Genomic DNA, 13,707 nt, shown 5'->3' with positions numbered 1-13,707 from the left:
AATCTTGGATGCTCGTCATTCACGCTATGATTTCTAGTATTCCTTTTTGGTCATTCCAGCAAAGTTCGTTAAATTTTACTGCCGTCAACAACACGCATAGAACTTATTGCCCCGATTGCCATAAAATATCCACCTGCGTTTGTGGTGGTGGTGAAGATTGCCCTAGTTTTTCCTAATGACGCTCTTCTTCGAGAGCCTACTTTTGAGAGGATTTAAAAGTTAATCGATAACAACAGTCTGCACTGCGTCTGATGCTGGCGCCTGTTTTGGTGGCTGGGCGTTGAACAAGTAGCGCCCTTGTAGCACATTACTATACAATCCCCATGAGAAGCGTATTCCTCTTGATTACGACTCCTATTATTAAAGCTTAACTATTCGCATTTTTTATGGTGTAAAGGCAATGCCAAGTGCTAGGCCCGTTTTAAGTTGTGAAGGAGAGATTAACTAACAACCTAGCTTAGTTGATGCGAAATTCACTACGCCGTAGTTTCAGGCATGTTACAATATGCACAGTCGCCACTATAATATAGCGAAGCTATATTATAGCGGCATAAGAATTTGTAAATCCACCGCATACGCTTCGAAATTCATCGTCAGCAAACATATCAATTTGGCTAGCATTGCGATTCCAAAGAGTTAGTCGTGTCGCATTTAAAGGTTTCAGTTCTCGTGGGTTTCAGTTGACGCCTTGCAGCAGCGTAAGAAATGACGGAGCTACCATACCGTAGCGTAGAATGTTATCGCTACTTGTACCGCGCTGGAGAGCTCAGACGAGCGCGCAGGAGGTCCGTGGACATTTTCCTGACTTGGTTTTACCTTTAGTTACCTGAATTACAGACCTAGGCACTTGCGCAATACATAACTATGGCAGATGAGCAGCACTCGTTACGACCTGGTCTCTTGGTGTCTCCAGCGCGAATTCTCGCCGGATGCCTCGGGAATCATCCCAACGCCCAGCCAGAGAGCAAAAAGAAGACCAATCACAACTCCTCGTTGACCAGAACCAATCAGGCCTCACAGATCAAAGACGTACAGCCAATCGAGGGCGGGCTTCGCCAAGTTTGAATTCGATGACAGCCGTCTGCCTAAAGAATTACAAACCAACGAAAGCAACAACATACATGAAACTAGCGAGACCGCAGCCGGACGTTTGAAGAACTAGAGCAAAGAACTTTGGGCGTCTAGAAAGCGAAAGTGCACAAAAGAGTCGGGAAGCATTCACTAAACACTTTGGGAAATTACAAAACCGGGCTTCTGTCGTCAGTATAAAAGGTAGACGGCAGCGCGGTGGCCCGGCCGGCGCCTAAGAGTCCGGCCTCCCCACTCGTGGGAGAAAAGACACTGCTATAGAAAAAGACGATAAGAAAGAAAAGGACACTGCTACACAACACAGGCGACGAATGAGCGTGAAGACAGACAGCTACTCAACAATATATCACCCCGAACCACGATCAGCAAACATTTCCTTGTGGCTTTGCACTCCTCAGAATTTCATAAACAGCAGTTCTCGTTGTTCATTTTGCTGGTCGCGCTTATTCGTCAGTTGCCTGATAAGCCGCATGGCATCGAAGAGTTTTGCCTGGGCAGTAATGTTGGCGCATCAACTGGATTGTTTCTCTAATGGTATTTTCTCAAATTTGATTGGTTATGCTCTGCAAGCAGCCGCCAATACAGTATGATTTAAATATTTGATCGTGGCGTGTTTTTCAAGCTAGCTGCACATTGTGCCATCTGCAAGGAAGCCCCATGGTACTGTGTTTTCACCATCATCGTGAGAAGCAGGGGAGATGTCCGTATATTTGTTGCAAGCGATGTCCACACAGTTTCTTTTGAACTAGCACAATAACCATAAACCAGATGAATACTCAAAGCGAGCTGTCTCAGCTTTCGATACCTCCATTTCATTGCAAATATTTTTAGAATATTTTGCCGGAGAGGAACTACCGAGCTAATTTGTTCACTCTGTGACTGTCGCGAATTGAGCTAAAATGGGAGGGGCCACGTACAGACAATTGACTATTTGTGCCTAGTACCCGCTAGCACCCTCTCATAGTACCCTCTCATAGAACCCTCTCCCAAAGAGAGGGCTTCTCTCTACGCGTAATTCGGACGCCTGGGACTTCCCGCGGTATCGGCATCGCAACTGCTTTTCCCTGGCCGGCACCACAGCTCCGCCTTCAGGCACCTTCTCACGTTCCCAAAGGACACGGGGTTTTCGTGTAACTTGTGAATGCGCGGCCTGCCTACCGCTGACAACCAAGGGCTCTGTCTCGACCTTCTCTATCTCCTTTCATCTTTATATCCCCCTTCCCCAAGGCGCCAAGTATTGCTCCCTGAACGTTTGCAGAAAATGGCACATCTTCCTCGTTACAATCACTTTCTCTTTCTGTACTTCAGATACGTAAGGAGGCCGCAGTTAGCGTTCTATATTAATTTAAACACCTGGTACTCCGGGTACATCTGGTCCTGAATTCCCAGAAATGAGGCGTACGGTGCAATAAGATTCTCTCGGAAGATGCGGCCGCCGTGTCTTGCAGACGAAACCTTTGCCTTCTGTTCGGCGACAGAACGCTACAAGCACTGATCCCACAATACCTGATGCGTCCGTAGAACTACAGGGCACGCCTCTAAACATCGCATTTGATGTGGCTCCTCGAGTTTCACTACTCTGACATGGCACGTTGCGTTGCTTACACGAGGCCATATGAAGCTACTTACGATGTCGCCGCTAGCAGCTCGACTGTCTGCCTTTTCTCATGTCCACAGCGACAAAAAAAATCAATAAAAAAACGAGGACATCGCTGATAGGCTTATGTCATTGCAACGTATTGTAAACATTTCCATTGTTCAGTTACTGAAACGTTTGCTGATCCAGAGGGACATATAGCTTAACCTTTGGAGCTCCGCTATGTTGCTCCTTCGTCACATTACCTCCCAGAAGCAAAAATCGTGCGCACACGCTTTCAGCGATTGGCACATTGCTGTTTGAAGACAATAACATAGAAATTTGATAAAGTTAATATAGAGTAACGCTCTAACTGACCACCATTTCAGAAAAGAACATGTTTCAGAGAGCAGGCCTTCCAGAAAACGAACTGGAAAGTGTGAAAGAGATGCTCCTCACTTCCAGAGTATGTAATTCTTGCTAACGTCTCGTTCTGGCGCTGTTGCTTTCACTTTCTCAAGCTCTGCAGTTTCATACTAATTTCTGTGTATTGTTGCAGCGTGGAGGTTTTACGTATTATTACGTTTCTTTTTCGGCTCGAAGTGTGTAATCATTCACCGAAGTATTTATTATGTGCAAACATTAGTGGTGCCTAGGTTGCATATCGGGTAGACGTTCTGGGTGCTCGTGGACATTGTCGATCACGTGAATGATGTTCATCCCCAGACTGTATGTCGAAACACGCAAGCTACGAGTTTCAGAAGCTCAAATTATGTGTCATGCTGTGCAGTCGCAAGACCAAAATAACGAAGTTGGTATAACAAGGCGAATGACCTTCCTAATTCCCTCCACCTTTTCACCACAGAGGCGTGTTTTTCTCGAAGTCTTCGGGTACGTCGGTTTCACCAAGTCAAGGCCATCGCCCGACTTGGCTCGACACAGGGCAGCACACATAGAACTTGTTGGCGAATACGTAATGCCATTTCTACTACCACTAAAGCTGCGCTGCTAACCCTCTGTTCGTGTGAGAATTACGTAACGAAACAATACGTGCTATACGTAAATATCATCGCTGCAATAAATATAGGTACGCCGTCAAGCACGTCACTCATTTTATAAACTGATTGATTTCGTTACTATTTATCCTGTTTTAAAGCGAATCACTTTCACTTGCTCTTTTTATATAGCAAATCGTTCTATTTTTTTTCATCAGCAATGTACATTCTTTTGACCATTTCATGCAAGTTTCCCTAGCGACCTTACTTGTTAGGTTCTTGAATAGAGAAACATACAACTATTACAAAGCAATACCTTGAAAATTAACATGAGTTGCAATTACATTTAAAAAGGGGAGTAGCATATCAGAATGAAAGAGATGTGAGTGCCAATAGCCTGCTACTTTGTAATCGTCTAATATACAACATATTAGTCAACATGGCTCCATGTCAAGCCACTAACCATGATTTACAAAAGCATGGTAAGAGAAACGTCTTGAAACACTAGTGTTATTCCAGGCAGTGAATATGTGGCGCTGTGAAGTTTCAATTTGCAGTTACGATAGACATTTTTTACAATCCAAAGAAAGCTCATTGTTACTGCGAAACTTTGGTGTCCTTTTTTACCTTGACCAAACCAAACAGTGGCCGCGTGTGCTCCATTCAACAGCCTAGATGACTTCAAGCCCAACCCACATCGTGGAACTATCGTAAGTCTGGATGCGAACTTTAAATGATAATCTTGAAACGATATTGTACTTTATTATGCTCTCTTGAAATAAGGAGCTTAATTGGGATGAACAACATCGGACACATCTACTTCCTCACCTATATTACCGTTCGGGCTTGGATCTGTTGCTTCCACAGTGTTTTCCTATTCAAATTACTAATGCCAGTGGCAACGACCATGCGCTGCTTTATGCTCCTTGCGCATTGATGCGCCACAGCATCCTGAATGGCTCAATAGCGCTGTCGGTATAGGGCCAGCATTTCCCAGTGTGCCCTTAGGGAGTAGAATCTACGCCCGGTCTACGTCCAGAACCTTCGGACAGCGCAAAACAATGCTTCCTTGATTGGTGCAAATTCGGGGAAGCGTGCCTTCAGCGTGAAGGTGCTGAAGTTCGTACCAAGCCACGCACCCTGGTTGTGTTTTACCGCCAAAGCTTCCGAATAATATAAAGATGGAGGCTCTGCCTTGGGACATAACAGAAGTTATTGGTGAGAGTATTCAGTTTGTCGACTGGGCCAGTCGTGCGACAAGCTTTTACCGCGGCTCATCGGCATTCTATGACTTCGGACACTCACGCCTGGTTGTGGAGTAGCAGGCCAGAGACAACCTCTTCTAGCCAACGTCACCGCTTTTCACTCGCATTAGGCATTTTTTTTCTGTCTCATCAGGCATGCTCCTGTTACCTAGCGACTGTAGGCATACCTCGCATACCTCGATTCCCACGTCACACCTCGGCAGCAACGCCTTCGGGAATAAAATGTCTTTCGAGTCATGTTTCACAAGCAGTGTTTACTATATGGCACGCTTGTGTGTGCTCATGCAGACTTGTTCGCTTTTCAGTAGCATTTGCCATCTGTTTATATCTTTACCATAAGACAAATTTCGCTGTGCTTTAATCAAGCTCCCTGAAAGAGCAATGAGGTTCTGAGAAGTCTACATTCATAAAGTTACTTGAGTGAATTGGTGAATACTGTGCGACACTAATATTGTACAGCAAAAGTTCAGGAAACGAAAATAAAGATACCAGCAGAAGGAAAGAGAGAGAGAAAGCAAGGAGAAGGGAGGCAGGGAGGTCAAGCAGATGAGCGTCGGGTTTGCTGCCCTACACAGGGCTAAGAGAAGCGGAGTATATAGAAAGAGCAAAAGAGAGAGAGAGAGGGGGCACTGGGTGCACATGGCAGGATACGCAGGATCACTATCAGCAGTATGTCAGGACCGCTCACTTCAAGTAATTCAATAGTGCACAAATTGCTTTTGTGCCATTGACGGACGTGGCCAGGGTCCGAGTACCTTTGACTCAGAGAACGGTCTCAAATCAAGTTGGCCTAAAGTTGCCCGCAGAAAGAGGCGTTGGACGTCGACAGATGTGCAGTAGGTGCTCCGTGATTTCCTCGTACCCACGGGACTCGCACATCGGGCAATCGACCATCCCCGTACGGTGGGAGTAAAGTGTTCCTAAGTGCCACGCCCAGCCACAAGTGGCACAGCGACGTTGGTTCTTGGAGTAGGAAGTAAGACAGGTGCTAAAGTACCAGTAGCACCTATGTTAATTTCTGCTTTTTACTTTCGCTGTTTTTTCTATTCCTTTCCTGCCTTCCTGCGCTATGAAAATCATGTCTATATTTATAGAACTAGGGTGGTTGCTTGAGCTAGTTGGCAATTCATGATCAATTTATATTTATAGTTTTGAGAAAGTACGTTTTATTCAGCGTCTCGTTTTTTTTTTCTATCACTGCGTGCGCGTGCGTGCGTGTAAATACTTATATATTGTGGTCAAAACCTCACAAACGCATCTGTAGGTCGTTTTCACCTTAGATCATACCAAAATAATGTATTGAAGGTATGAAAGTTCTGCACGGCCCTACTGGAGCTACTGCTCACTTGTTTCCTCATCTACGTGGCATTTGTTTAGTTCTTCAACCTGCATATAAGCACCAGTACATTTAAACATAAAGTGATCCTTATTCTGCTTTCATTGCAGTATCGCGGCCTCAGCCCTTGGTCCGCCGTTGGAGAGTGGATTCTCATCATCGGTCTCATGTGCAACTTCCTCACGCTTTCCGCGGACATGAAGGCGGTCAACGTCACCATCAACCTAGAGAACATCGTTGTCAACAGTGAAGCGCAGCAGGAGAAAGAATCGAACAATGAGATGATGAAGTTCTAGTGGGATCACGCGGCTGCGTGGACATTGCAGTGCGGGTTTCGCCGTTAAGGTCAATGGGCATTCAGGGTGCCTCCCAGCACTGGTCATCAAACGAGCCTCACGAAGTGGTTTTGTGTATGAAACGGGAAGTCGCATTAGGAACCGGAACCCATTCCTGTGAAATGTGTGCACTGCGTTACGAACTGTTGCTGCTTAGTTCATCTTCGTCGCTGAAGAGTCGTTGCTAACTCCTGGCAGAAAGTCTATGATGATATTCCAAAATACTAAGTGTATGCAGTCAGGAAGGATACCTCGTCACGCAAGTTTAGGATCTGCATTATTGAGCTTCAAGCAAGAGCAGGAGGAAGCAAGAGAGAGTCAGCACAGTGGAATCGTTTGACTTCAGACTCGTTTACCTGAAAAGCAACGTGATGTTAAGCACTAATCTTCCACTGGACATGCAGTAAAAGGGGAAGCGACGATTCGAAATCTCTGAAAGCCGAACAGAAACTATTTAAAGAAATAGTGCGATTTGATTTGTCAATCAAACTAAGTGACCACAGATGTTCAGGACGACGAACACTCTATGAACGATTAAAACAGCAGTCGCAATTAGGTGAGCTGGTAGCACGTGGCCAGCCTTCCTTGCTAAACGATGGCATGGATTGCAATCACCACTTTGCTCAAATTTGGCTGTTGCTTATCAGATATACGGGCCATACGGGTAGAGCTTGAAAAAAAAAAGCAATTTAGCCAGATTAAGAGCTTCTCCGGTGACTAGCCATTATGCAACTGTACAATCGGGACATTACCTCGTCTAATCCATGTGTCAGTTTCTAAAGCACGCCCTCGTATACGTAGAAAGTTCCATTATTACACCGTTTTTAAAGCACTACATGCAGCATATAAGACTCCATATCGCTTCTACATGTCCACTTTGAACGGGAAACGCTCACAGATGCTCGTAGCGCCTTAGTCGCAGATTGAACGCACTCGTACATATATTCAAACCTGTAAATACTCTGTACAGTTTGTATTAAAATGCTTCATTTTTTTTATTTTTCAACATTGTCTTTTGTTTAGTATTTGCTATCGTAACTTTGTATGGTAAGCTGCAACGCAGAAAGAGCAATTGCCGGAGAAATATCACTTCATGTAAGTACATTGGCACCAATCATTGTTATCTCATTCTTCAACATGTATTTCATTTAGTCGGACTCGTCAATTGAAGTCGAGGCTAGCATAGTCGGGAACTGAGTTTTTGTAGTGTTCACGCGACGAACGTAGTGAGCTTACACGCTGTGAAGTGCGAAATTTCTTATAGTTCAAAGAACTGTAGCAGAATTCACCAAGATTCTCGTTCTCAAGTGCTCTTTGCCATTGACTGGCTGTCTTCGCTAATAATATGTGCAGCATTAGGATTCGCTTGAGGCTGTTCTTACGAACATTTTTGGCGTGCAAGATTTTTTTGTGAATACGGGCCCTGCTTCTTATGCGGTGCTTTCGGAGACACAAGTTAGAAGTATGAGAAGATCGAGTAAGTTGCCATAAGAAATATATCGGCGATAAACTACTATAGCCTGCTACGTTAGGCAGCCTGAAGAATAGGGATGGTTAGCTGTACGTGGCCCTACCCCTTGCCTGGTACAGGGCTCGCTCGAAGATTTTCGTTGACTCTGCCGCGTTACTGCCTATAAAAGCATAGTGGCGCCCCTCGACTAACGAAAACGGCGCTCTGTATCACAGCGTTGCCCGGTGACTCGAATGACGGACAGTTGCTTGACAGCCCTCCTGTTATCATTAACATATTTTACGCCAAAACATCAGTTATGCTGCTACGAACAACGTCACCGCGTCTATACACTGGTGGCTCTGTCACTGCTGATCCATCTGCTTTAGCTGTGTAGATGTAGGCTACCGGCACCCGGTGTCACGATGATCTCGAACCTCAGCCGCAAGACACCTACCACCAGCACCAAGCTGTCTGTCTAGCGTGGTGCTTTCATTTACATCTTAAAGCAGCCAGCGAGCACCTGAGTCATCTCTACAGACCCGCAGGCAGTTCTGTTGTCTCTGGATTTGTCCTGTACCGACTACCATCCTATCAACAACACCAAGTTTTTTGTGCGCTCAAACATGTGAGATGCAGCACAGCGTTGCTCTGCGAGGGCTGCCCCGTCGTTACGTAACAGCAAACAATTTGCATGCAAGTTGAGCCGCTGGTTCATCACACAGTCTTTCTACACAAGAATTTACTATATATTCTCCAGGGGGAGATGGATTAACTCCTGTGTCTTGTTTTACGTGTCGCTCGCTATTTGCAATCTTGACCGACTCAGAGCAGCAGCACGAACCTATTCGCACGTATGACCAGATATACGAGTTTCGCATCCCGAGTGGCCTTGACCGACAAAATCGGTGACGAGTACATCGTACAAGGTAGATTCAAATAGGTCGCGAAGCTTCGAGCGAAAAGCGGTTCAGTACAGATTGTCACCGACATCAGCATGGGGGGTTATGGGAGCAGCGATTGAAGCGCGACTATGTTTGGAGGGAACAAACATTGGGAAAGAAAAACGCGTTTTTTAATTCAAGCGAGACAGTTAGATTCACTCAATGAAAATTAAATTCTTAGTCAATTTTATATATTCGTGGCGAGTTAAGAAAATACAAGTTTAATTTTATTATTAAAGGCATTTCTTTTCAGCGCCCATCGCTACAGGGGTCGTTGACGCCACTATCACTCGCAATGCAATGCACGTCTTGAAATGGGCAGAAAGGCGCACTCGTAAAGTTCACCTGTTGAAATGCGCCCCCCTCACAGTTTGTGCTTTCTTGCTTGTCGAAGTTTGTCTGAATTTGGTGACGCGGGTAGCTTCATCGTTTCTTAATCTGTTCAGTTAAAAGGAGTGGGTTACGACTGCCAGATAATTGTGTAGTTGTTTTCGCGCGACTGCTCTGGCCGACGGGCTTGGCATCCGACAATAGGATCAGCACTCTACACCTAAAGCTTTCGTCGGCCTCCAAAGAAAGTATGTTCTGTGCAGGCATGCGATTTCGACAACCGTACGGCTGGCCTTTTCCTGCATCACTTCCCAAGCTGAAAGCTTGAAACATCCATCAAGTCGAATGGCGGGGCATTTGAATATATAGCTCCAAAGGAAGGACAACAAAACAAATTTCGCGCCTTCGAAAACAAAATGACGTCACTTCTGCTTTTAACGGACATGGCGTCACATTATTTTTTCTTCCGCCGTAAGTGTTCCCACCACATACAGATGGCGCTAAGCCCCATGAGCCGCCGATGGACCGCCATGTTTTGAACGTATGGGCTCCTATGGAAGCTTCGCTACCAGGTATACTTACCTTGCGTCGTATTTGACTGAATGTCATCAATTGAACATACTTATTATATTTAATTAATGGATAAGATCACCCCTGTGCCCTACCTTTAACTTACAGGAAGACAGAGCCCACTTAGGGAGATCTTTCAGAACTTCACATTAGAAAGTACCGCTATAATGTACCCACTGAATTTACATGAAATGCTATTATGCCTTGAGTTACGCCAAGCACTTTGCCCGTGCACTAGCGCTGCGTTTGCGCCCCGCGAAGCGATGGGAGTTTTAACCTTTCTTGGAGACACTAGTCTCAATGAAACAGTTTAATTAGCTTCTGTATCGCATGTGCTGGTGCTTTTTGCATATTGGGCATCTGTAAAGTGCATTGGGCGACCATTCTTTATCACCTGGAATAGGAGGTTAGACGTGACGCCATGGCAAGCCTCACCAGTATTCGTTAAATATACCCCTCCTCTCAATCCCCCTTTCTCTCTGGTCATTCTATTGCGTTCAACCATCCGCTCATTATGTGTAGCTGGAGCCTTCGACACCCGTATCCTAGAGATATCAAACGAATTGGGAGTAGTCAAGGCGCTGCCCTTCCCGCCTACCCATCCGTCGGTCGATCGATCGGTCGGTCGAGGTGGAGAGTTTAGCGTAGGGGCATTCTCAAGTGCTACACTCCGCAGAGGTTTGATGAGTCAGTGGCCATGCGACGCTTTCAGGATGGCGATTGCGTTAGCTCGCAGTGAGTTGCTGTTTCTAAGAAAGAACTTTTGTTTCTTTCCATGTGATACACACGTGTTCGGACCCTACTAGACTGTCAACGTTTATCTTGGTATCTTAGTATCCCACCACTGTTTAAGGTGGCTTTGTAATTTTATTGGTTTTTACGTTGCTCTTCGGGTGCAAACGCGTATCTGATCTCTATAAGCTCGGCATTCATTTCATCAAATTACCCGTTGTCAGTACCGCTTCGTGTTGCCCCTTTCTTCAAGTCTTGTGTTTTCCTTGCAGTCAGTTCGCAAAATCATGAATCACCAAATGGCCTACACCCACACTCAAAAGAAACCCATGGGTTTCCTTTGTAGCACTTAGCTACGTTCGGGCGCATGTTTCCTTTTTCCTTTATTAATTACTTCTCTCCACACTCTTAAGCAAAATTGCACTCTTTTGCCACACAACAATAATCGTCATCTGTCTTGTCCGCATTTCCTTTCTTTAACGCGGCGAGCCCGATACTTTCCAGTAACGAACGGCATGCGCGTTATCAGCATGGCATAGCATGTCCGACAGAAAAGTAGCGGACGCGGCATTTTCAAGAAAGGAAACGCAAGCAAGGCAGATGGCGATTATTGTTGTGTGGCAGAGAGACAGCCAAAGGGTGTAACATTACCTAAGGGTGCACCTTGCGGGTTTCGAAGAAACTATTATGTCAGACTCTTACCTTTGCTTCTGAGTTGTTGATAAATTCGACTTCGCCTGCCTGCTAGCAACCTAGTTAGCTGAGATAGCAGAGCGGCTGCCCCCGGAAAGGCGGTGGACGCGGGTTCGAGTCCCAGACCAGGACGAATTTTTCTTCAACTGCGAAGCTTTTCTTTCGAGGGACCCGTATGGGTTTCCTTCGTACACTTTAAGAACAGTTTACACCCTTTGGCGTGCCCCTTCTGCCACACAACGATAATCGTCATCTGCCTTGATGACGATGAACAGTTTACACCCTTTGGAGTGCCCCATCTGATAACGCGCGCGCCGTTCATTACTGGAAAGCTCCGGGCTCGCAGCTTTAAAGAAAGGAAACGCATCAAGGCAGATGACGATTATCGTTCTGTGGCAGAAGGGGCACGCCAAAGGGCATAAACTGTTCTTAGAGTGTAGCACTTAGCTACGTTTGGGTGGATTACTCATCATCATCAGCCTGGTTACGCCCACTGCAGGGCAAAGGCCCCTCACATGTCATGTACTACCCCGGTCTGTACTAATTGTGGCCATGTTGTCCCTGCCAACTTCTTAATCTCATCCGCCCACGTAACTTTTTGCCGTCCCCTGCTATGCTTCCCTTCCCTTTGAATCCAGTCCGTAACCCCAAATGACCATCGGTTATCTTCCCCCCTCATTACATGTCCTGCCCATCCCCAATTCTTTTTCTTGATTTCAACTAAGATGTTATTAACTCGCGTTCGTTCCTTCACCCAATCTGCTCTTTTCTTATCCCATAACGTTACACCTATCATTCTTCTTTCCATAGCTCGTTTGCGTTGTCCTCAATTTAAGTAGAACCATTTTCGTAAGCCTCCAGGTTTCTGCCCCGTACGTGAGTACTGGTAAGACACAGCTGTTATACACTTTTCTCTTGAAGGATAATGGCAACCTGCTTTTCTTGATCTGAGAATGCCTGCCAAACGCACCCAATGCTAGAAAAGTAATTTCGCTTTCGGATCGCCTCGTATTGGTAATCGCTACTTGGTTTCACAATGTGCTTTTTCATAAAGCAATCTTGCAATTGCACGGCAATATTGCTGATTTTCACAAATTTTGATGCGCTTTACAGCCACAATACAACCCCGTCACATGGATGCATAGTTGACAGTTAGTGCGTTAAAAAGTATTGAAGTTGATTGGCGAATAGTTTTGAAGAGGAACAGGCGCAAACATAGAAAACTGAGCGAAATGCCTCATGTTCAGGCACATGTAGATTGGTGATGCATTTCAAGTGAACATACACGCTTGAATTAATTTACAAGGGTGTACAAAAGATTAATATCGGAAAGTTTAACTGGAGTACTTATCGTTTTAGGCTAGAAAAAAAACATTTATTCATGTTGAACCTCCGCTGCATCTCTAGGGGACGGCCCGTAAGTCCGCTTCACTGCGGTGGTCGTGCAGGTGGCGAAATTGTATGCCGCTTTGTGTCTGCTTGTTTCGACACGCATTCTCCGCTTTTCCGCGGCGCTGCCGAAGGAGTGAGGGTGAGAGTAAATGAGAGATGGTTCGTTCGGAAATATATTGTTATACGTATAACAAAAGTGTACGACAAACACTGGGGATGCACTTACAGTCCGTTCCTCTGGGCTGCTCACTTGAACGTGACTCGAACCATTCGTACCTCGCAGCTGATTTCTTCTTCAGTTTCTCATGCTCGTCTCTTCGGCAGAGGTGAACTTTGCTCCGGAGATCGCGTCGCCGACCAAGCGCTTGGGATCCGCGGGTCGTCGTTCGGCTGCATCCCTTGGCAGCACGTAACATAAACATTGCGAGTGATGAGAGTACTGCTGCTTTGTCATATTTTACATGGAGAGCCTGTTCTCTCGTGCGTACAACGTACTGGTATGTACAACTGAAAGCGTAAGTGATAAATATCTAGAACAACGGTGCCGCCTTACAGTTACTGAGCTGACGGCACCACGTGAGGCGCGGGTGGCGAGAGAGTACGCAGGGTTTACTCTTCGAATGCGTACGCTTTAAGAAAAAAAAAGTTGTAGCTTGGAATGGAAGCACAATATGGAATAGTGCGGTGTCTCCTAGTGTGACCAACATGATGAAAGAAAGACGTCGCAGTGGACGTGCCAGTACTTATGCACCTGAAGCGTGGGCCTATGCCTGCGAGGATCAAGTATCTTAAGGGACCTATATTTCCTGCTTTACGAATTAACTAGTGACGTACATCTCACGCCTCCGTCTTCACGAGGTGTGCTTGTTTTTTCGATGATTCATAACTATCAAAGAAGATGAAGTTGTCTTCGATTACACTGGTCATGTCTCTAGGATAAGTATATACACAATGGTGAGATGTAAAAAAAAGTGATTAATTAATATTTTTTAAATTTGTG

The 13,707-nt window shown here is 45.6% G+C and overlaps 1 protein-coding gene across 7 annotated transcripts in view; it reads left to right on the top strand.

Moving 5' to 3' along the window:
• LOC135904874 (DNA damage-regulated autophagy modulator protein 1-like) overlaps nucleotides 1–7,597 on the top strand; it is a 130,405-nt gene extending 122,808 nt beyond the window's left edge. For all 7 annotated transcript variants that reach the window (XM_065435858.2, XM_065435856.2, XM_065435859.2 and 4 more), the window contains 2 exons: nucleotides 4,306–4,370; nucleotides 6,372–7,597. In XM_065435858.2, the coding sequence (XP_065291930.1) occupies nucleotides 4,306–4,370; nucleotides 6,372–6,557 (251 nt within the window). In that variant the 3' untranslated portion in view covers nucleotides 6,558–7,597. The remainder of the gene's footprint in view (nucleotides 1–4,305; nucleotides 4,371–6,371) is intronic.
• The last annotated feature ends 6,110 nt before the right edge of the window (nucleotides 7,598–13,707 follow it).

The sequence above is a fragment of the Dermacentor albipictus genome, chromosome 3 (assembly GCF_038994185.2).
Source record: "Dermacentor albipictus isolate Rhodes 1998 colony chromosome 3, USDA_Dalb.pri_finalv2, whole genome shotgun sequence".
Lineage (NCBI taxonomy): Eukaryota > Metazoa > Arthropoda > Arachnida > Ixodida > Ixodidae > Dermacentor > Dermacentor albipictus.
This window is presented reverse-complemented; position numbering and strand designations above follow the sequence as displayed.